Source organism: Colossoma macropomum, unplaced genomic scaffold, assembly GCF_904425465.1.
Source record: "Colossoma macropomum unplaced genomic scaffold, Colossoma_macropomum, whole genome shotgun sequence".
Classification (NCBI taxonomy): Eukaryota; Metazoa; Chordata; class Actinopteri; order Characiformes; family Serrasalmidae; genus Colossoma; species Colossoma macropomum.
In genome coordinates this window covers 27,273,662-27,297,121 of record NW_023494794.1, presented here as the reverse complement: position 1 = coordinate 27,297,121, position 23,460 = coordinate 27,273,662, and the positions used below count along the sequence as shown (strand labels likewise).

Genomic DNA, 23,460 nt, shown 5'->3' with positions numbered 1-23,460 from the left:
CGTTGGCTGGAATTTATGAGTGCTGGGTAATGATTAGAGAGAAGGGGTGAGTAAGAGTGAGGGAGATAAAGAAAAAGAAGGAAGGAGATTTACATCTCTCAGCCCTGAGCGACCTCACACCTCTACTAATGCCCTTCATCATCGCCTCTGCCTTAAGCAGCCGTTCTGTTATGCTAATCATTTTTGTCTCTGTTCAGCAGAATGGGTGGAATGTGCTGAGCCAAGCTGAGAGAGAAAGAAAGAGAGATAGAGAGAGAGAGAGAGAGAGAAAGATAAAGTTCTGCTGCTCTCTGAAGTCCTGGAGCACTGATGTCAGACCTGCTAGCTGTAATGGACATAACTTTTGGAGAACATAGATTACTGTTCCTGAGCAAAGGTTAAGGCCGACCGTAGCAGAGCTGAATTTTGATCGAAACCTGAAATCAGCCTGAGAATATTTTGCACAAATCCATCATGACCCCTTCCATAGCACTAAGAAATATGATATCTAATAAAACTCTGTCTGAACCCGACTGTAGCCCAGCAAAATTCTGTCAGAGCCCAAATGTACCTCAACAAAATTGTATCTGACTACAGCTGCAGACACAATTCGTAATCCGACAATAGTAATCTAAAAATTTATTTCTGAAAGTGACAGAATGGAAAAGAAAGACACTCAACAAAATTCTGTCTGAACTGCCCGTAGCCCAACAGAATTCTGTCTGCACTGACTGTAGCCCAACAGAATTTTGTCTGAACTGACTGTAGCCCTACAAATGTCAGAACCCGACAGCAGCCCAACAAAATTCCTTCTACATGCAACTGTAAAAAAATTCTGTACCAACTGTAACCCAACCAACTGTAACCCAACAAAATTCTGTCTGAACCAACTGTAGCCCAACAAAATTCTGTCTGAACCAACTGTAACCCAACAAAATTCTGTCCGAACCAACTGTAACCCAACTAAATTCTGTCTGAACCAACTGTAACCCAACAAAATTCTGTCTGAACCAACTGTAACCCAACTAAATTCTGTCTGAACCAACTGTAGCCCAACAAAATTCTGTCTGAACCAACTGTAACCCAACAAAATTCTGTCTGAACCAACTGTAGCCCAACAAAATTCTGTCTGAACCAACTGTAACCCAACTAAATTCTGTCTGAACCAACTGTAACCCAACAAAATTCTGTCTGAACTGACTGTAACCCAACAAAATTCTGTTTGAACTGACTGTAGTCCAACAAAATTCTGTCTGCACTGACTGTAGTCCAACAAAATTTTATCTGAACCGACTGTAGCCCAACAAAATTCTGTCTAAACTGAATGTAGCCTAAGAAAAGTCTGTCTGAACCAACTGTAACCCAACAAAATTCTGTCTGAACCAACTGTAACCCAACAAAATTCTGTTTGAACTGACTGTAACCCAACAAAATTCTGTCGGAGCCAAATGTAACCCAACAAAATTCTGTTTGAACTGACTGTAGCCCAACAAAATTCTGTCGGAACCAACTGTAACCCAACAAAATTCTGTTTGAACTGACTGTAGCCCAACAAAATTCTGTCGGAACCAACTGTAACCCAACAAAATTCTGTTTGAACTGACTGTAACCCAACAAAATTCTGTCGGAGCCAAATGTAACCCAACAAAATTCTGTTTGAACTGACTGTAGCCCAACAAAATTCTGTCTGAACCAAATGTAACCCAACAAAATTCTGTTTGAACTGACTGTAGCCCAACAAAATTCTGTCTGAACCAAATGTAACCCAACAAAATTCTGTTTGAACTGACTGTAGTCCAACAAAATTTTATCTGAACCAACTGTAACCCAACAAAATTCTGTTTGAACTGACTGTAGTCCAACAAAATTCTGTCTGCACTGACTGTAGTCCAACAAAATTTTATCTGAACCAACTGTAACCCAACAAAATTCTGTTTGAACCGACTGTAGCCCAACAAAATTCTGTCTAAACTGAATGTAGCCTAAGAAAAGTCTGTCTGAACCAACTGTAACCCAACATAATTCTGTCTGAACCAACTGTAACCCAACAAAATTCTGTCTGAACCAACTGTAACCCAACAAAATTCTGTTTGAACTGACTGTAGCCCAACAAAATTCTGTCTGAACCAAATGTAACCCAACAAAATTCTGTCTGCACTGACTGTAGCCCAACCAATTTTAGTCTGAACTGTCTGTAGCCCAACAAAATTCAGTTCTGACCGTAGCCCACCAAATCTACATGCGACTGTAGCCCAACAAAAGTCAGTCTGAACTGAATGGAGCCCAACAAAATTCCATCTACACCTGACTGTACAAACACACACATACGTTTTCTAAGCCGCTTAGGCTTCTGGGTCGCGGGGGAAGCTGGAGCCTATCCCAGCAGTCATTGGGTGGAAGGCACACCCAACAGTAGCCAACAAAATTCTGTCTGAACCCAGCAGTAGCCCAAAAAAAATCTGAACTCGACAACAGCCAAAAAAATTCTGTCTGAATCTAATGTAGCACAACAAAATTCTTTCTGAACCTGAATATATCTGGCTAAAAAATGTGAAAAGCTGTGGAAAGCTGGACACATATTTCAAGCACTTTTCTACACCATATCTGATACCTTACAGCATAATTTTTTTAGTTGAGCTTTCTGAAAACTTCCTCTGTTCAGCAGTGCCACGTTTCTGTCCAAGCAGTCATTCTGTTGACACAAAATGCTTATCCTCATTAAAATTAAATGCAGCTGCTGGTTTAAGTATTTATTCATATTTGTTTTCCCTCTCTGCCTGTTGACGGCCTGTCTGGCTATTTGTATACTTCTCTCTCGCTCTCTCTCTCTCTCTCTCTCTCTCTCTCTCTCTCTGTCCTCTCCATCACTTTGTTTTGGAGCTGCGGAAAGAGCACAAGCAGCTCCCCAGGTCCAGTGCTCCATTTTTCTTTCTCTGCGCTAATTTGATTTAGGACCACTTTTAGTTCATTTGCATGTGGACACATACTAAATCAGGACTGCCTAATGAAGTTGTGTGAGCCCAAAACTGAATTTCCTCCCACACACCCAAGAGGACTCACCTTACATGAGCAAGACGCAGAGATTTCCATTACACCGGGTGAAATATTAAGACAAATGCGTTTTATTTTGCCGTAGTAGGTGTGGAGTGTTGTTAAGGGAGGTGGGGGCTATTAGACTAGCCCACCATGTTCACATTAACAATGATACACTGGACCTAAAAACATGGCCATATGCTGATGTGTTCAGCGTGGGCTTGAAAGAAGGAATAAAAGTGCCTGGCTACAGATGGTGAAAGAGAGAAGAAGTTTTACTGAGGAACATTTGAATTTATTTATACTGTTAAGGCATAAAATTCTAAGAAATTCTGAGAATCGTGTTGTTAATAATGCACTAAGCATGCATAAATGATGTGATATGAGGATATATAACTTGACTTTCATGTAAATTAGTCAACATTATGGCCCATAAAAGTATAAGCTGGTTGGCTCGCTAACAGTCTTTAGACTGTCATGCTAGCGTTTGCTAATTAGTCATCTCTTTATGTTGTTAACACATTTGCTTATTAGCACTGGCGTTCTTTTCTTTGAACTGGACCACTTGGACTCACTACAAGACTCAGCCGTACTGTCTGGTCAAATAACATTTAGTCCATAATATTATTAGCCAGTTGGTTTATGTGCACTTTATACACTAAGCCATCATGTTCGCTAATTAGCCATCTTTACATGTGAACCAGCTAATATATTTGCTTATTAGCAGTAACATCTGTGAAATTCTGATCTGAATAGCAATTAAACATCAGCACATATTCTATGAACTCTTGTCATCTGTTTATGCTGTTAACACATTTGCTTAACAGCATATAGCCATCTCTATATCCTGTTAGGCTAACACATTTATTTGCTTATTTACCACGACTTTCAACAGTTTCTTTGGACCAGCCGACTAGAACTCACCAAAGAACACAGCCATACTGCTTGGTGAAATCTGTTTAATGTACATAACAATTCAACATGTAAATACAGTCAATAAAATTTTAGCCAAATGCTTTCCATGCACCCTATACACTCTTAGGCTAACACCTTTGCTAATCAGCCATACATAGTTTGTTGATCTTTAGCCATCACAGCTTTTATATGTACTTTTTACCACATCATTAAAACTCAACCAAACTGTTTGGTGAAATCTGCTTATTCAGTGCCAAAATATGGTCTGTTGAATTATTTAGTTGGTTTACCTTCATTCTGTACTCTGTTAAGAGAACTTGCTTGCAAACTAGCCTTACATTAACATATTAATGTTTCTATTTTCCATTTATTAAAGAATTTAACATTGTAAAGGTACAATAGAAAGAAGCTGTGCTTCATAGTGTCCTAGTCTGCTCTTGCCATATGCTAATATATTAGCCAAGCTAGCACACTAGCCACAGGCTAAAATGCTAGTCACGATGCAATGATATCCCTACTGAAAACAAAGCCAGTCTATGCTGGCCTGGTTCTGGTTTAGCTGGTCACCCCAGCATGGTCATGCTGGTTGACCAGCATACCAGCATCAAAACACATGTCGGTTTTGGTGGCAATCAGCTTATCAGCTTTCATTGCTGCTGACCAGCATATCCACGTCAAAACACAACATATGCTGGTGGCCAGCCATTGTAGTCTATGATGGTTTTTCTAGCAGGTGTATGATATGATATATGACACAAAACTATGCTGTGGTCCAAATCAATAGAATACAATGTGTTCTATTACATCACTAATATTAGCCATATATCTAGCAGGCTAACACATTTGATTATTATCCATCTCTTTTTTACATTTTATTTTGACCAGACCACAGACCTCTCAACCACACCATTTGATGAAATCTAGCCTGCGTCCATTTCTGGACACTGGTAAACTCTACAATTTGTTAACATGTTTGCTAATTAGCCATCTCCAAATGTTAAGCTGACACATTTGCATATCAGCCGTTACAGCTTTTAACATTTTTTACTGTACCCAGAGCTCACTGGAGCTTTCAACCATGATGTTTGATGCTTAAGATGTGTCCACGTCCACACTAGTTAAAAGAGACATTGGCATTTAGCATGCTAACAAAACCGCTCCTTCATAAGGAACAGGAGCTGGGAGACGTCTGCTATGATGGATGCTTATGTGATATGAGAGGCGTATGATTGACGTCTCACTAGCTCTGTGATTGACAGTAGAGACAGCCGAGTCCGGGTGGTTTTGGACAGATGAGAAGGTAATTAGAGCTCACAGGCGCAGGGCCTGCTAGTGTAGCAATATATACTTTATTGCATAATGTGAAAAGATGTCATTAGGAATTTCATTAGCACTAGCTTAATATTGCAATATGGCAATAAGGCCTAAACTCTGCAGTATTTGTCTTTGGCCTTGACACCACATTGACCCTACTTTCATGCGTGTATTATTAATTAGATCTTCAACTTGCTAGTCAGTTGCTCTGGTGAGTGACAAGCGTGGCTAAAATTGCAAAAATGCTAATGTCTAGCTAATAATATTCATATATACTGTGTCCATAGAGTGTGAAAATTCTGCTGTCAGTGCTTTCAGAATTCTTGGGTCTTTATCTTCATCTTAAAAATGCTGTAGTAGAATTTTGAGACCTGTTTGGCTTTTGAAAAATTGAGATTCATGTTGATTTATGCTTTTATTTTTTTTTTAATGCCTACAAATGAATAAAGATCTGGCAGTGTGATCATCTTCAAGGTTGGATGCTGCTGGTCTGATGGTCTAGTGTGGATCAGTGTGATTGTATCTTTGTAATTGTACTGTGGAAAATGTGCTGCTTTTGTGGAAGATATATTATTTTTGGAGAAAGCCGTCAGTGTTTATCACCTTGAGAGTTGCTGAGGACGCCTGGACTGGTTGTTTTGATAATGACCATCATTATGATGGAAATTTAATCATTCTTTATCGAATGGTTCAAACGTCCCCATCTGCGATTGCTTTTGTACTTCTCTTTGAGATTTGTGTTCGAGGAGTTTGTAATGATGCCGCCTCCAGCCCGCCCAACAATGTCCTTTCTACTGCTGTTGTCCTTGGGTTTGGAGTGGGACTTGCTGTTTTCTTTTATGTGAGATTTAACAGTGTATTTTCATTAGAAGTGTATCAATGTACGTTTTCATGCTCGGTTTTCGGTCAAGATTCAAAGCGATTTTCAATATTTTATGGGTTAAAAAGATATCGGTCCTTCAGAAGTTTAATCAGAAACTACACAGATTGTGAAAAAAAAACCAAACAGTAAAAAGTTTGAGGAATTATCTTGCACCTATTAATTATGAGTAAAAGTATGTTTTCTTAATGATGGTAAAAATCTGTAAAACTACAGTTTTAATTTCTTAATTTCTTAGAAATACTGTAATTAAATGCTTCCAATCACTAGTCCAACCAGTTATTCTGACATACAATATTTTACCATAATGATAATAACAGTAACAACCAGTAAGATTAACAACAAAAGTGTCAAAATACTGTACATGTCTGGTTTATTTACAAGAGTTTAACCTTTAAAAAAAAAAAAACAGATATTGACCATTAAATTTTACAGTGGTCTGTGGTTTGAAAAGATTTGGGAGACTATTGATTTCAAGTTTTAGCACCGTTAGCCTCATAGCACCAGTTTTAAAGTAAAGAGGCAAAATAACCCTAACATTCCTAATAGTCTCTGGAATGCTGTTCCAGAGTTTGGGAGCTATTGAAGAAAATGACCACTAACTGAGCTTGTCCAGTAATCACCCTATATGTTTACTGTATCGGTAATCTGATTACTATATTTCATATTAAATATAAAAGTATACAATTAAATTTGTTTGTATCCTGATTACGTAGCGCATAGCATTACACATATTTACAACTGCCTAACTCATGTACAGTCGTGTGCAAAATTTAGTGCGCCCTTGGTCAGATGATATTTTTTGATTGTCTAAAAGAAATAAGTACACATTCTCTATGGAGAGCACTATTTAATATATGTATAGTTGCTGTTTATTTCTGAATTTAACATATTGGAAACAAAAACAATAAAACATCAAATGTGGCCTGTGCAAAAGTTACGGCACATATTATATTTCCTGTTATTCCAGTATTTTAAACTCAGCAAATAAGTAGAAATTATTTATTAAAATTAAAATTGTGTACACTCTCAAAAATAAAGGTACTAAACTATCACTAGGGCACCCCTCTTGTCACTGGGGTGAGACCCTCAAGGGTCCATCTCAGTACCTTTAGTCAGGGAACATAACTGAACCATAATCCACTGAAATGATATGTTCTAAGCTGTACTGACTCCACACACCCCGTCTCGCCTCCAGGCTTTTATTTTACTGTTCTGTTTAAAACATTCGGTTATGAAAAGGTACAAATACGAACTTTTCACCTGGAAAAGCTTATTTAAGGTTCACAATCAGACCTTAAAACCACTGTTGGACCTTTGAGGGAACATTTACACTGTTTGTACCTTGATGAATATAAATGTCACTGCGCTGAACCTTTATTTCTAGCCGTGTATAGGAGCAGGTGTATGTGTGTGTTCACATGCTTTCTGGATCATTCATGTCGTGCCAGAGTGAGTGTGTGTGTGTGTGATTGTTTCCTCTTCGGCCTGTAGATTAAACACAGAGCGTGCGAGATTAATCAGAGCTGCACTGTGTGTTGTGTGTGTTGTGGTGTGATGCGGCAGAGTAAACAGTGGCAGCTGTTCACCATCAGAATGGAGAGAAAGGAGGCAGGAAAGCAGCTGAAATGAAAGACAAAGAGAATCTCCTCCTAGATAAGAGCAGCGTGATGAGTGCAAATCATCTCCGATCTAAAGCTGTGGCTGCTGAAGCTACTGCAGAGCGATGTATCATCTATACTGATATATCGTACAATGATGTTAGAGCCGCCACTATCGGTTCTATTAATAATCGATTCATTGTCTGATAATTTTGAGAATTAATTAATTTGGGTTCTTACAAATGGCCTAATATTAAAAATGGAGTCCCAGCACTCAGCATGGGTTCAAGAACTTATCTTAAATATCTTATTTAATAATTTTACACCATAATCCTTTTTTACAGTAGCCATAAAGCCATAGTTGTTTAACCTGATTTGGAGGTCTGTCAGTTGATATGATATAAACCTTTTTTTTGCAAGTGTGTATGAATTACAAAACTGGGTAAAACTTTATTTGGATAGTCCACTTTAGTTGCTATGTAGATACTTAATTTACATACAACTAAATATCTACTAAATTGACCATCATTCCTAATCCTGGTTCTAATCCTAACTCTAACCTTAACCTCAACCCAAAACCGAAACCCGACCCTCACCCTGGTCCGGATCCTAACCTAACCACTCTTTAGCATTAACAGAGTTTCAACAGATAGTTTGTTGACAATTTGAACATCTGTAGATAATCTATAGGGGCCCATAGTGGATTATCCAAGTAAATTGAGACCCTAAACTACAAGTGAACTGGATTTTTTTTCTTCATAGGTGGGCAAGCAACATTTATTTGTGTTTTTCTTTTGTTTATTTATTTATTTATTTATTTCTGGCAGTTGTGCTCAATTTTTTGGATATCGTCACTGTCTAAAGAAAAACAGGCACCTCCATATATATATATTTTTTTTTATTTTTACTTTTCTACATCATTTGAGCGCAGCAGCTGACCTTCACATTGCGTGAAAATTTCACGCTGATTGAGCCAATAGAAATGCTCCAAAACTGCTCCAAAATAAAATCTCTTTACATTAACTTACATTGAAAGTAAAGAAACGTTTTTGGCCTGTCCTGAAATGTCACTTGTTTTTCTTTGGTCAGCAACTATATCAAGCAAGCTGCACTTGCTACCTGTTTTATCTCAGAATGACCATCTTTGTAGAGCGGTCAGAACTGTTTTCACAGCTGGGGGTTTTTACCTCTCGTTACTCCCTAGCAGCTCAACAAAGAGTTGAAATTTCTGATAGCAGTTACCTATTTGATGATGTTAACTTGATTTCCTTTCCATTGGTCAGTGGAACAGTTCTCTGGAGTAATGAATCGTGCCTCACTATCTGGCCGTCTGATGAATCAGGTTTGGAGAATGCCAGGAGAACAACTACCTACTGGAATGCATAGTATCTACAGTAAAGTTTGGTGGAGGAGGGATAATGAGCTGGGGCTGTTTTTTAGGTTTTAAGCTCCTTAGTTCGAGTGAAGGGTGATGTTAATGCTGCAGCGCACAAGGTCACTTCAGATAATTATGAGCTTCCAGGTTTGTGGGAACAGAGCCTTTTCTGTTCCAGTGCACAAAACAATGTCCTTAAAGACATGGCTGGGTGTGGAAGAACTAGACTGGCCCTCACAGAGCCCTGACCTCAACCCCATCGAACACGTTTAGGATGAACTAGAAGGGAGATTGTGAGCCAGGCCTTCTCGTCCAACTTCAGTGTCTGACCTCACAAATGCTCGTTTGACTGAATGGGCACAAATTCCCATGGACACACTCCGAAATATTGTGGAAAGGCTGCCCAGAAAAGTGGAGGCTGTTAAGGCCACAAAGGGGGTCCAAGTCCATATTGATGGCCATGATTTTGGAACTGGATGTCTGACAAGCTCATTGTTGTTGTCAGAGCAAAACCTGGTATCTCCATTTTTATTGTTTTTCAGTTTTTTAAATAATTTGAACATATTGGCCTTTACATTGTGTGTAAATTTCATGATGAATAGACCAAAAGAAATGCCTCAAAATTACTTGGAAAAAATTCTGGTTCCATTGACTTCCATTAAAAGTAAAGTAGGTTTTTTCCTTTTCCTGTAAAGTTACCATTTTGGAGATACGTGGTTTTCTTCTGACAACAGCATCATATAGGTGTAAAGGTCATTTACTTACTTATGTACTTTTGGCCATATAACATATAGTGATAATGAGTTTTATCAGTACTGACAAATTTTTCTTTCCGTTGGTTTTATTTGTTATTAGTTTGTGTTGGTATTTTCCCCCATTTATTGATGGACATTAATTAATTAATACACACTACAGACTCATTTAGGCTGTAATTAATTCTTTGTTATCACATGAATGTTTCTGCATGCCTCTCTTTGACCAACAGCAGAGAAACACACTGCTTCTGATTGATTCAGCTGTGTTTGTGTGTGTTTGTGTTTGTGTTTTTCTCCCTGAGGGTTTTAAAACAGACAGTGCGAGTAGTGGGGGGTCTCTGATGGTGACTGGCTGAGCAAGCTGGGGGGCTGCATTGATCAGTGCACGTGAGCGTGAGTGGGCTATAATAGTGCTGCATGGTGACTGAAGCTGTCGATTGAGTCCAGCTCTGTCGGTCCAGCATCCTATGTGCACAGACATCATGCTTTTCTGTTTGTTTCAGGGTGTTTTTTGTTTGTTTGTCTGTTTTTCTTCGAAAGACAAAAACTATAACACTGACTGTAAAACTAAAACTGAACAGCATTACAGAGAAAAATGCATGATGGACAGTCTTGAAGTGGATTCTTTCTGTCAAACCTTAAAGGGGAAATCCACCTATTTTTTTAAAAATCATGCAGTATTTTGGTGTGAAACGCTCTGTTCTAGAGAAACATGCCGAGTCAGAATTGTTCACAGTGGTGGTGATAGGAACCAGACGTCCACCTCTAAAAGCTCCCTCACAGAACGATATTACATGAAATGGCTATGAATTCACTGCCTGATGACTGAGACATTGATTTTGGATAGTTTTGCAATAAGCTTCTGGCTTAAAATGTGCTTTTTAAAAATCTATTGATGGCAGGGAGGTGCATGCAGGGCATTTTAAGCCAAAAAAGTTCTAAAAGAAAACTTTTTTCAGATTTTACCATCTACCATTTACCACTATTTTACCATCATCAACATTATATACAAAAGTTGGTTCACTGATCTTTTTGTATAGTAAGTAAAATGGCTAAATGAGCCACTTCATATCAAGCCACTCTGAATGACTTTGTGTGAATCTTAGTCATTTGTGTGAATCTTAGACATTGTATATATATATATATATATATATATATATATATATATATATATATATATATATATATATGTAAAATGGTACCAGAGAAGGAAAAAACCTAGTTTACTTTTAATGTAAGTCAGTTGAACCAGAATTTTTTCCAAGTCATTTTGGGTGGTTTCTTTTAGTCTGTTCATCATGAAATTTACACATAATCCAAAGGACAACAGGCTTTTTTTTCAAATTATGTCAAATACTAAAAACTCAAAATTGAAAAATGTAAAAAATGGAGATACGAGGTTTTCTTCTGGCAATAACATATATATATATATATATATATATATATATATATATATATATATATATATATATATTTTAATATGTGAAAAACTGAAAAATGACAAAAATGGAGGTACAAGGTAGGAATTTCATCCCAAATTCCAACAGGGGAAAACAAAGCTTCCTTATAAAAAAAATGCAAAAACTAGAAATTTTCCAGTATAAGAAGCCCAATAATGTAATAAGATACTAAAAATAGTTAACATGAAGATGTAACAACTTACCAAGGATGTAATAAGGTATTACATTATTTATAAAATTATTTCAGTTCAGATATACTAGGAAAAGTATTACATTATTGGGTTTTATTACATTTTTAACAAGTTAAGCACAACATTGTCTTACATTTTTGGGAAATTATTACATTACTTGGATCTACAGTGCAGCCTTAAAAATGAACTGAAATCAAATACCAAAATAAAAAACTGAAGAACACTAAGAACTGATAAAATTGTCAATATTACTGTATGAATGTGTTTGCATGTATGAACTGACTGAAGCTGGATTTTTGGAGAGGATCTCTTGGTGAGATTGGGCTCATTCTGAATCCCTTTAAAAGTAGGCTCTCTAACCCTTCCTCAGCCGGCTCTTATCTCTGCCTCTCATTCATCGTCTCAAACTTTCTCTCAAAGGGCAGCCGCTTGAGCGCCCGTCACCCTTCTGCCCTCTCTCTCTCTCCACATCCTCTCTGAATAAGTGCACTGCTGCTACCACACTTTTTCAGGTCTGCCCTTTAAACAGCCTGTCCGCACCGAATATGCGCTGTGTTCCATTTCACACAACGAGTTTCAAACTATACCCTCGCTTTCTTACTTCACTTGTAATATAGATCACATTAATGTAGCCTTAATAGACCAGACATATTATTTATATGGGCAGCGCTCTATTTTGCTCTGCTAGTTTAACACTAGGCTCTACACCCTCCCTTGAACCCTGCACTTATTGATATAAATCACACTACCAGTTTCACACTAGACCCTACACCCTCCCCAGAACCCTTGAAGTGTTAATCTAAATCACATTAATGTGGCCTTATAAGACCAGACGTGTTATTTATATGGGCATCGCTCTATTTTGTACTGCTAATTTCACACTAGTCCCTACAACCTACCCAGAACCCTTCACTTCTTAATATAAATCACACTACCAGTTTCACACTAGACCCTACACCCCCACTTGCATGCTTCACTTGTAATATAGATCACATTAATGTGGCCTTATTAGACCAGACGTATTATTTAATGGGCAGCGCCCTATTTTGTTCTGCTAGTTTCACACTAGGCCCTACACCCTCACTAAAACCCTTCAAGTGTTAATGTAAGTCACGTTAATGTGGCCCTATAAGACCAGATGTATTATTTATAAGGGCAGCGCCCTATTTTGTTCTGCTAGTTTCACACTAGGCCCTACACCCTCCTTTGAACCCTTCACTTATTAAAATAAAACACATTATTGTGGGCTCACTGTTTCTCACTAGACCCTACACCCTTATTTGCTTCCTTTACTTGTAATAGAGCTTAGATTAATGTGAGCTTGTTAGATCAGGAAGATTTCAGGTGGTGCCATGAAATGATAGATTACTAATATGAGTGTTTCATTTCATACTACTAGTTTCTCACTAGGCCCTATACCCCTTTTTTCCCTTTCCTAATTAATATAGTTTAGATTGGGCCTATTGCATAGGGCCTAGCTAAGATTTCATGGTTCTGAATCTTTCAGGTATTATTTATATGGGCAGTATTTTATTTCATACAATGTTTTTCTCACTAGAATCCTTGTTTGCTTCCTTGTTAATACAGGTGAGACTAATGTGGGCCTATTAGATAGGTCCTACACAGGGCTGCATTTATTGAAGGTTTTTGTAGATGTGGTATTATTTATAGAACACCCTCATCTATCCCCTTCACTTGTTAATATAGATTAGATTAATGCGGGCCTATTAGATCTGGCCTATCTAATTAAAGATTTTGGAGGGTTGCCATCATACATTATTATTTAACTGTTTGGTGTTCCATTTCACAGTACAGTCTCACAATACACCCTATACCCGCACCCTTCATTTGGAAATATAGATAAGATTTATTTTAAGATATTTAAGATATTGTGGATCTATTAGATTTGGCCTAGGCTGTATAGATTGAAAGGGAGGGCCTGCATTGATTAATCTTATTTGTTTGGCCAACATTTTATTTATACTACCAGTTTCTCACTAGACCCTACACCCTCATCTGCATTTTCACTAGTTGTTATATATTACATTAATGTGGACCTAGTAGATTTGTTTGATCTAAGGCTGTACAGATTGAAACATGTTTGGTGGGGTGGGATAGTACCATTATATTATTCATATGGGCAGCGTTCCATTTCACACTACCAGTTTCTCACTATGCCCTATACCCCTTTTGTCCTTTTCTAATTAATATAGTTCAGATTGGGCCTATTGGATAGGGCCTAGCTAAGCTTAGAAGCCTAGTTAAGACTTCATGGATCTTTCAGGTTGGTTCCATGATATAATATTATTTATAGGGGCAGTATTTTATTTCATACAATGTTTCTCACTAGAACCCTTGTTTGCTTTCCTTGTTAATACAGATTAGACTAATGTGGGCCTGTTAGATAGGGCCTACATAGAGCTGCAGTTTATTAAGGATTTTTGTAGATGTGGTATTATTTATAGGACAGCCTATATGTATTATTGTGGGCCTATTAGATTAGGTCTAGGCTGTATAGATTGAAAGGGAGGGATTGCAATGATGTAATATTATTTGTATGGCCAACATTTTATTTACACTACCAGTTTCTCACTAGACCCCACACCCTCATCTGCATTTTTCACTTGTTGTTATATATTACATTAATGTGGACCTAGTAACTTTGGTTGATCTAAGGCTGTATAGATTGAAAAAAATGTTTGGTAGGGTGGGATAGTACCATGATATAACATTATTCATATGGGCAGTGTTCCATTTCACACTACCAGTTCCTCACTAGGCCCTATACCCCTTTTTTCCTTTCCTAATTTGTATAGTTTAGATTGGGCCTATTTGAATAGAGCCTAGCTAAGCTTTCATAGATTCAGGATCTTTCAGGTTGGTTCCATGATATAATATTATTTATATGGGCAGTATTTCATTTCATACAATGTTTTTCACTAGACCCCTTGTTTGCTTCCTTGTTAATACAGATTAGACTAATGTGGGCCTATTAGATAGGGCCTACATGGGGCTGCATTTATTGAAGATTTTTGTAGATGTGGTTTTATTTATAGGACAGCCTTTATGTATTATAGATTTGGTCTAGGCTGTATAGATTGAAATGGAGGGACTGCAATGATGTAATATTATTTATATGGGCAGCGTTCCATTTCATACTACCAGTTTCTCACTACACCCTACAGTGTCACCTGAACCCTTCACTTGTTAGCATATATTACACTACTGCACAGCTAATATGCAAGGTCTATCCAAGGCTGTATATGTTGATACATTTCAGATCTATTTTTGAAGGGGATGTCATGTTAAAATATTATTTACATGGGCTGTGTTCCATTTCACAACACCAGTTTCACCTTAGACCCTCCACCTGTTAATGTGGATTAGATTAATGTTGGCCTATTAGACCAGGCCTAAGGCTTCATTGATTTAAGATTTTTTATGGGGTGCTATGATATAATATTATTGATATGGGCAACGTTTCATATCATGCCCCCTGTTTTACATTAGACCCTACACCCTTCACTTCTTAATGTAGATTAGATTAATGTGGGCCTATTAAGTTGGGCCCATCCAGGAGTTCATAGATTGAAGATTTTTTGCCATAATATAATATTATTTATATGGGCAGCATTCCAATTTCATACTCCACTGCTATGCCCCTTACTCCCTCATTTGTTCCCTTCACTTGCTAAAATAGATTAGGTTAGAGGACTAATGAGGGCTTGTGTGTGGCTGCAGATTGGAATGCCTTTTTTTTCCCCTTTTTTTGTGAATGCTACATGCTCTCCGTGGATCCTGGGATATAATTGGAGGCAGTTAGGGGTATAATGTTGACAATAATCACACCAATAACAACCAGCGTCTCTGACTCGGGCCACAGACTTCATTTGCACAAGCTGGAAAATAATTGGAGTTCCCTAGTGAGCCTGCTTAATGCTAGACTGCATCCACAGCCCAGACCCAAAGCTTGGCTTCTGCATGTTCATTTGCATACTCCGTATTGTGGGCTGTATGTGTGCGTATGAGTGTGTGTGTGAGTGTGTGTGTGTGGTCCCCTAGTGTGCCTGTGGTCGACACAGAGTGTGAGAGAAGTGTAAAAATGGAAATATTTGAAGTTGAATTGAATTAGTACACATCCTTTAGAGACTGAAAACTTGCCCTTCAGTTTGTTTGTAATAGTTGTCAAGTGCTTCTGTAGGTGTAAACATACAAGCACACACACTTAAACAGTTGTTGTTTGTTTAAATTAGGCCTGTCTAAGTTAATGTGTTTATAATGCATTAATAACACATTTTTAACACATTAATAATGCATTAGTGTGATTTCAACATGTTAATGACATGTTTATTCTGCGTCAATACGTATTAATAATTAATGAGACTTTAATGTGATATGCGTAATATATATTAAGTATTAAACACAATAAACATGCTAAATTATTTAGCATTTTAATGCTTTTTATTATTTTATAGTTTTTTTTTTGTTTTTTTTTCTGAAGAAAAACATTGAATTGACTAAGACTAACATTTAAGTGAACAAATATTAAGATGAGTTCTGAGAAACCAGCACTGTTAAAGGTCTTGATGGTCAGATTTGATCTGATCAAAGGTCTGATATCTCTTCCTGTCCTCTCTCAGGTCCTCTCCGGGTGGTGGTCCCCACTGAGTCCGTCTCGTCGTTCATGGGCGATACGGCACTGCTACGCTGCGAGGTAACAGGAGAGCCGATGCCGGTGGTCCGCTGGCAGAAGAACCGCGTAGACCTGCCCACGGCTTTTGACCTGGACAGCCGGGTGGTGGTGCTGCCGTCTGGCTCACTGCAAGTCAGCAGGGTCCAGCCACCGGACTCCGCCACATATCGCTGCCTGGCAGAAAATCCAGGGAGTGCCCGCACAGGCACCGATGCTGACCTGAGGGTTTTGCCTGGTGAGTCCAGCACTGCACGATTAAATGACTATTGCATATTTTAAAACATGTCTATTTGCCATGTCTTCATTTTCAAAGCATTTTAGGCCACATGTTGTGTGCCCATTGAAAATATGGGCATAGCCAAAAGCCACTCATGCATCCTCTTGTTATGGTGTTATAATACTAGATTATAATAGTATTACTAGTAAAAGTAGTATTGGTGGCAGTAGTTGTAGCTGTAGTCAGCAGTAGTAGCAGTAGAAGTAATGTAAGTCCCAGCAGTACTATTTGTATTAGTTGGGGTAATAGTAGTAGTTCCGTAGTAGTAGTTATGAGTTGTACTAGTCATAGTAGTAACAGTACTATTGGTTATAAAAGTGGTATTATTAGCAGTAGTAACAGTAATATTCATTTTAATAGTAGTAGTAGTACTATAAGTAGTAACAGTACTAATAAATATATTACTAGTACTAGTAGCAGGAGTGGTAAGAGTACTATGGGTTATAATAGTAGTACTATTAGTATTAGTCACAGTAGTATAATAGTAGCACTATCATTAGTAGTAACAGCACTATTGATTATAATACTAGTAGTAGTAGTAGTCACAGTAATATTAGTTATAATAGTAGTAGTAACAGTAATATTATTTATAGTCGTAGTACTACTAGTAGTAGTGACTAATATGGGATAAAATGGCAATGCTACTACTAGTAGTAGTAACAGTACCACTGGTTATAATGGTAGTACTACTACTTGCAGTATTAATAGCAGTAACAGTACTACTAGTTACAATACCATTACTACTAGTAGTAGTAAGAGTACTATTGTTTATAATACTAGTGCTGCTAGTAGTGGTAACAGTGATATAGGTTATAATACTAGGGCTACTAGTAGTAAAAAACAGTAGTATCAGCCGTAATAATAGTACTTGTAGTACAAGTAACAGTATTTGTTATCATAGTTTCACTATGAATAGTAGTAATAGTGGTTATAACAGTAGTAGCACCAATAGCGAACTATGACTATTAGAGCTAGACCAAAATGGGATTACTTAGCACTAAAGTAATTAGAATTCACATGAACAGTTTTTTTGGCCATTCTAGATTAAACACAGTTTATAAAAGACATTTGAAGCTTCTAATATATGCATTAATATATATTTCCTTATATGTTGTAGCTTTAAAACGACTCTTGCAGTAACAAGCTCTGGTGTAGAGCTTCTGCTGTTTTCCATTTGGAATAACTGATTGAAACCTGATTAGACTACCACTCATATTGTACAAGACTAGCATGACTTTTTTTCTCAGTAAATTGATCTTGAGTAAATCATACCATTGTAAATCAAAGCATAATTGGTAAATTGCTCACTTGGCTTTACCTACCTAAATACCACAGAGAAAAAAAATGCTGATTGGATCGTTTTCTGTTGGGCATTTCGAGAGTTGAACCCTTTCATTTCCAAACAAAACAATGAAAGAAGTACATGTTGGGTTTAAATACAACAAAAATTATGATTCTGCTAAATAAGAATGAACTAAAACTTTCAGACGAGTATTTGTTTTTATTTCACAGAACCTCTTTGAAGGCCATAAGTGTTCCCCATTGAGTAGTAGAAGTAGTAGTAGAGTTCATACTCACGCTATTAGAAGCAGTAGTAGTTGTAGACAAAGCTGCACAGTGTGGAGAAACATCTTAACGAGTTCTCTTGCTCTCCTGGGTGCAGTAGGCATATGCACACTGACACTGTTCTATCAGTGCTCAGTGATTGAGACAAATGTCTCCCATCACTGCACGTCTTCCTTTATTTGTGCAGGTTTGCATGAGCCAGATGCATTTCATCAATCTCCTGCTAGTTAGAAGCTGCTTAAAGATCACATTTCACATCTGCCGCTTGCGTGAAGCCCATTTTTATCTGCTCGAGCACAAAGCAGGCCTCAGCTTTTCCTGCTCGTAAAGATAAGAGTCACTCGAGTGATTTTCTGTTCTGGGACTTGATGCTTATTTAACTCAGCTCAACTGTACTCAACTATTTTCTTTGCGCTAGCACATCTGAAATAACTCCTGAGCTGTTTATTAATGTGTCAGGGACCAAATAAGCAAGTCTATTTGAGATTACTTAACAACGGGCACGTGTGTTATGATTTAACCTATTAAAAAACTCAGTCTTATTACATACTAAGGCTTATTATTCAGTAACTACAGGGACTTCAATGAAAACTGGCTGAGCTATTCTTAGGATATAGAAGTGTGTAATATAACTCTGAGGCAGTTTTTGGGCAGTTTTTCCGATGATAATTTGTAGTGTTAGCTTCCTTACTCATTTGCCACATTAGCCTCACAGCTCCAGCACAAAACTAAACAAGCCCACTTCTGACACCAATGTATCTTGGCTGATTGACAGTGTTTGAGATAGGGGTGGAAAGCCTATTTCTGCAGACTCCCTAGTGACTGTTCTGTTGGTGAACCGGAAATTCACTTGCATATTTGTAATTAATTTAATCAGTTAATTTAATAAGCTCTTTTTTATGGGGTGCATTGAGCTGTGTGTGTTGAGCTGCTAGTAAGCAATGAGGAGTGAAAAGAGAAGTGTTTCAATCAGGTAAAACAACACAGTGCAACTCATTAGCATAGAATTGTAGCCTCTTTCTGCAGACCTTTCTGGCAAATCTAGTTGGATATTCTTTTAATTTGTATAATTAGATAGAATATTTCCCCAATAACTCTGATCTTATCAGAATAGCTAGGACACAATTGGCTCTATGCATGAAAGTTGTGTTAAGCTGCTAGCGAGCAGTGAGAGTGCAGCTTTCTTGATATTAAAACATTTGTGTACAAGTGCACTGTAAAAATATATTAAATAATATTATTAAAATAACGCCCTGCGATGGACTGGCGACCTGTCCAGGGTGTATCCTGCCTTCCGCCCAATGACAGCTGGGATAGGCTCCAGCACCCCACCGTGACCCAGAAGGATAAGTGGTTTAGATGATGGATGGATGGATTATTAAAATAACTTGCTTGTAAACATACAAAGATGACAATCCAGTTTAGATTTATATATCATCCACATTTCCATGCAAGCTTTGCATTTTATGGCTATTTAAAGTCTTTTGTGTGGTGAGTCAGGTGTGTTCATCAGGGCTGCCCTATAGCATTTGTTAATTTGCTATTGCAGTATTGGCCTATGTAACGCATCCTGGCCAATCTCCACTCCAGATGAGTGTCCAGTGGGTGTTCCTATGAGATTAATCAAGGTACTCATGTAACAAATCCATCCATCCATCCATCCATCCATCCATCATCTAAACCGCTTATCCTTCTGGGTCGCGGTGGGGTGCCATTGGGCGGAAGGCAGGACACACCCCGGACAGGTCGCCAGGCCATCGCAGGGCAGACAGACAGACATACACATTCACACTCACTCACACCTAGGGGCAATTCAGCACGTCCAATCAGCCTGACTGCATGTTTTTGGACTGTGGGAGGAAACCGGAGTTCCCGGAGGAAACCCACGCAGACACGGGGAGAACAGGCAAACTCCACACAGAAATGACCCTGGTCACCTGGCCGGGAATCGAACCCAGGCCCTTCTTGTTGTGAGGCGACAGCGCTGCCCACTGTGCCACCGTGCCGCCCGTAACAAATCCAACAAAACAAAATTATTTTCATCAAAATACAGCAGGCCAGTCTTTAAAAAGGTCACATTATTGATTCACTCATGCAGTTTTAATGTATTCCAAGGTGTATCACAATCACAATATGCAGCAGTGGAATCGTAATATGAGTATTTTATCCGTATCGTGCAGCCCTTGAGCTCAGGCAAAGAGAACACAGAGCCGCAGTAGCGTTTTCGAGACTGCGGCTCGGAATGCAGGTTTTTAAAGTGGAATGAATAAGTATTATTAGGATGTGGAATGTGATGGCGGCTGCAGTCCCTTTGCTGCATCTAACGCTGTGACAGCTGGTGGGGGTTGTGTGGATTCCCCTGATTCTTCACGCCGTGAACAAGAATGCATTAAGCTGCTCACCTCTCCGCCACACACACTCACAGCCCCATTACAGCGCTGCTCTGCGTCGGAGGATTTCAGCTTTGCTGCCACCTGCAAACTGCATCTCAGGCTGGCTGAACAATAAGAAAAAGGAAAAACCAGACTCAACTGTAATGTACTTTAATGTAATGAGATTTGATTCCAATCCATTTTGGACTATTTCTATTGGTCCATCTATTGTTATCCCACACGGTTGGGTAGTGACGGAATATATGTAATGGTGTTGTGTAATCAGGATACAGAAAAAAAAAACAAACAAACCTGTACTGTATTCAGTAATCAGATTATAGGTACATTGTAAAAACAGGGTGATTACCAGCAGGATTACATTTCAAAGGCAAATCATAATTTGTTTCACTGAAATTTGATGTTTAAATGATAAATATATCACGAGTTATGCAGATTTAAAGAGTTTTAAATTCTGCCAGGACAGAATTGTGGAGACTTCCCTGCCCATCAGTGGATCCCGGTGTTTTATTCAGCTGATCTAAAGAATTTTTCTTCAGTATTTCATTTGTATTGGCAGAACATTGAGATCTGCAGCGTTTTCCTGAGATATTTCAATCAGGCTTTTCAGCTGGATTTCCACATCACCGGATTCTACAGCAGCAGACTGATCTGATCGATCTGATTGGACAGTAAACTCTTTATTGTCATTTGTTGCTCTGTAAAATTCCTCAAATTGACTGGCTTTAAATTAAAAATGTACAAACCTTAACTTGACAGGTTTAACTAACAGTCTGAAACATGAAAAGAGAGCGAATTAAGTCTCATGAGCAGAAAAGCTAGTTTTGTTATCACTCGTATGATTTCTTTCTTCAGTCACATACAGAAATATTGTATTTATGCATGTTATATTTGTTAGAAATAAAGGTTCTGTGCAGGTATATTTTTCGTTCATCAAGGTACAAACAGTGTAAATGTTCCCTCAAAGGTTCAACAGTGGTTTTAAGGTCTGATTGTGAACCTTAAATAAGTTTTTCCAGGTGAAAAGTTTGTATTTGTACCTTTTCATAACCGAATGTTTTAAACAGAACAGTAAAATAAAGTCCTGGAGACGAGACGGGGTGTGTGGAGTCAGTACAGCTTAGAACATATCATTTCAGTGGATTATGGTTCAGTTATGTTCCCTGACTAAAGGTACTGAGATAAACCCTGAGGGTATTTATATAGTTTTCATACCTTTATTTTTGAGAGTGTGTAGATTCATACACTCAAGATTATTGTAAAGGTACTTTGTTGCTGTTTTTTTTACATTGATTTTGACATTTTATAGGCTTAATGGACACAGTTCACTGCTGACAGAGGTGGATAAAGCAGTATTCACACTATGTGGTGCCCTGTACAGCTGCAAGATTGAACTACTCCAGCACTCAACACTAAAGTGAACGAGTGCAGAAAACGCTGGCAGGGCTTTACTTTCTCACACTGAACTCGTCCACCTCTGACGACAAACTCTATGCATCCTGTGTTTGTGCCTCATTGTGATCTGACAGCTATAAATGGCTGAAAACACACAAACACACCAAAAACCCAAAGCTGAACCACAGGTGAAATACAGCTGACAGATAGAGAACTCTGCATTGTACAGAGAAAGTGAGAGGGAGAGAGAGAGAGAGAGAAACATCAACCAGAAGGATGGTGTAAACACAGTGAGGGAGTGGACAGAGGTCAGATGTGCTGCTGCAGGGCTCTGAGTGTCTGACTGGATGAGTGTCAGATCAATCAGTGTCCTCAGCTCAGATACACTACAGAATACAATCAGAGCAGAAATCTAAATTACAGCTAGTGAAGTGAAACCACTCCCCCTGGACCTGATATATATATAGAGAAAGAAAGAGGGAGAGAGAGAAAAAGGAGGGGGGAATGGCAGAGATGAAGAAAAAAGGAAGGATAAGAAATAAAGAGAAAAAGAAAAACAGTGAAAAAGAGAGGAAGAAAATAGAAAGAAAGACAAATAAAACAAAAAAATAAGAAATAAGAGAAAGACAGAGTGAGAGAGGAAGACCAACAGAGGAAAGAGAGTGGGATAATAAACAATTCACAGAAAGAAATGGGAGTGAGAAATGGAGAAAGAAAGAAAGAAAGAGAGATGAGAACAGAGAGAAAGACAGAGAGAGAGAAGGAGAGACAGATGGAGAGAGAGAGGAGAGATATGGAGAGAGAGAGAGAGAGACAGATGGAGAGAGAGAGAGAGAGACAGATGGAGAGAGAGAGAGGGGGGGATACATACGGAGAGAGAGAGAGACAGACAGACAGACGGAGAGAGAGAGAGAGACAGACGGAGAGAGAGAGAGAGACAGAGAGAGAGAGAGAGAGACAGAGAGAGGTGTGGATCTCAGCTCTGGGGGTGGTAGTGAGCGTGTGCTCTGCAGGCTGATGTGATCTGGAACTCTAACGCGCCGCTCTGACTCTCGGCTCATGAGCATCAGCTCAGACTGTCAGCACTTTCAGAGCAGAGAGCAGCGACTCACAGCATCTGGCCTCAGCGTTAGTCACACAGTACAGGATCCATTCAGCCTCACACACTGCACACCCGAGACACACAGGGCCCGAGACCAGCTCAGATCAGACAGCAGAGATACTACATCATTTTGGGTTTGGAATAAACCTCTCATCCTCTGTACCATGGTAAACATCATAGTATGAGTTTCCTGGACTGGTCACCGCTCTCTAAAAGAATCAGCGGTTAGTGTTCTCCTCCAAGCGTGCTGAGCTGTGCAATAATAAAGCAATGAGCCACGAGAGGCTGTGGGTTACTGCGATATTATCATTGGGTCTAAACTCCCTTCCCTGAGATAAAAACGCAGTAACCCACAGCCTCGAGTGTCTTATTGCTTTTATAAAACAGCGGCCAACACAAAATATATTCAAATACACAATGTTTTAGATTATTATTTAAGTTATTTTTGTAATATTTGACATAAACAAGTATTCCTCCAAGAAACATAGCTCGTTTAGAGTACATTATCGTGCTAAGCAACCATTGAAAACTTTT

At 38.5% G+C, this 23,460-nt stretch overlaps 1 protein-coding gene across 1 annotated transcript in view; it reads left to right on the top strand.

Moving 5' to 3' along the window:
- Positions 1-23,460, top strand: part of dcc (DCC netrin 1 receptor) — a 400,188-nt gene that overhangs the window by 161,221 nt on the left and 215,507 nt on the right. The window contains exon 3 of the mRNA XM_036580725.1: positions 16,144-16,431. Within this exon, the coding sequence (XP_036436618.1) occupies positions 16,144-16,431 (288 nt within the window). The remainder of the gene's footprint in view (positions 1-16,143; positions 16,432-23,460) is intronic.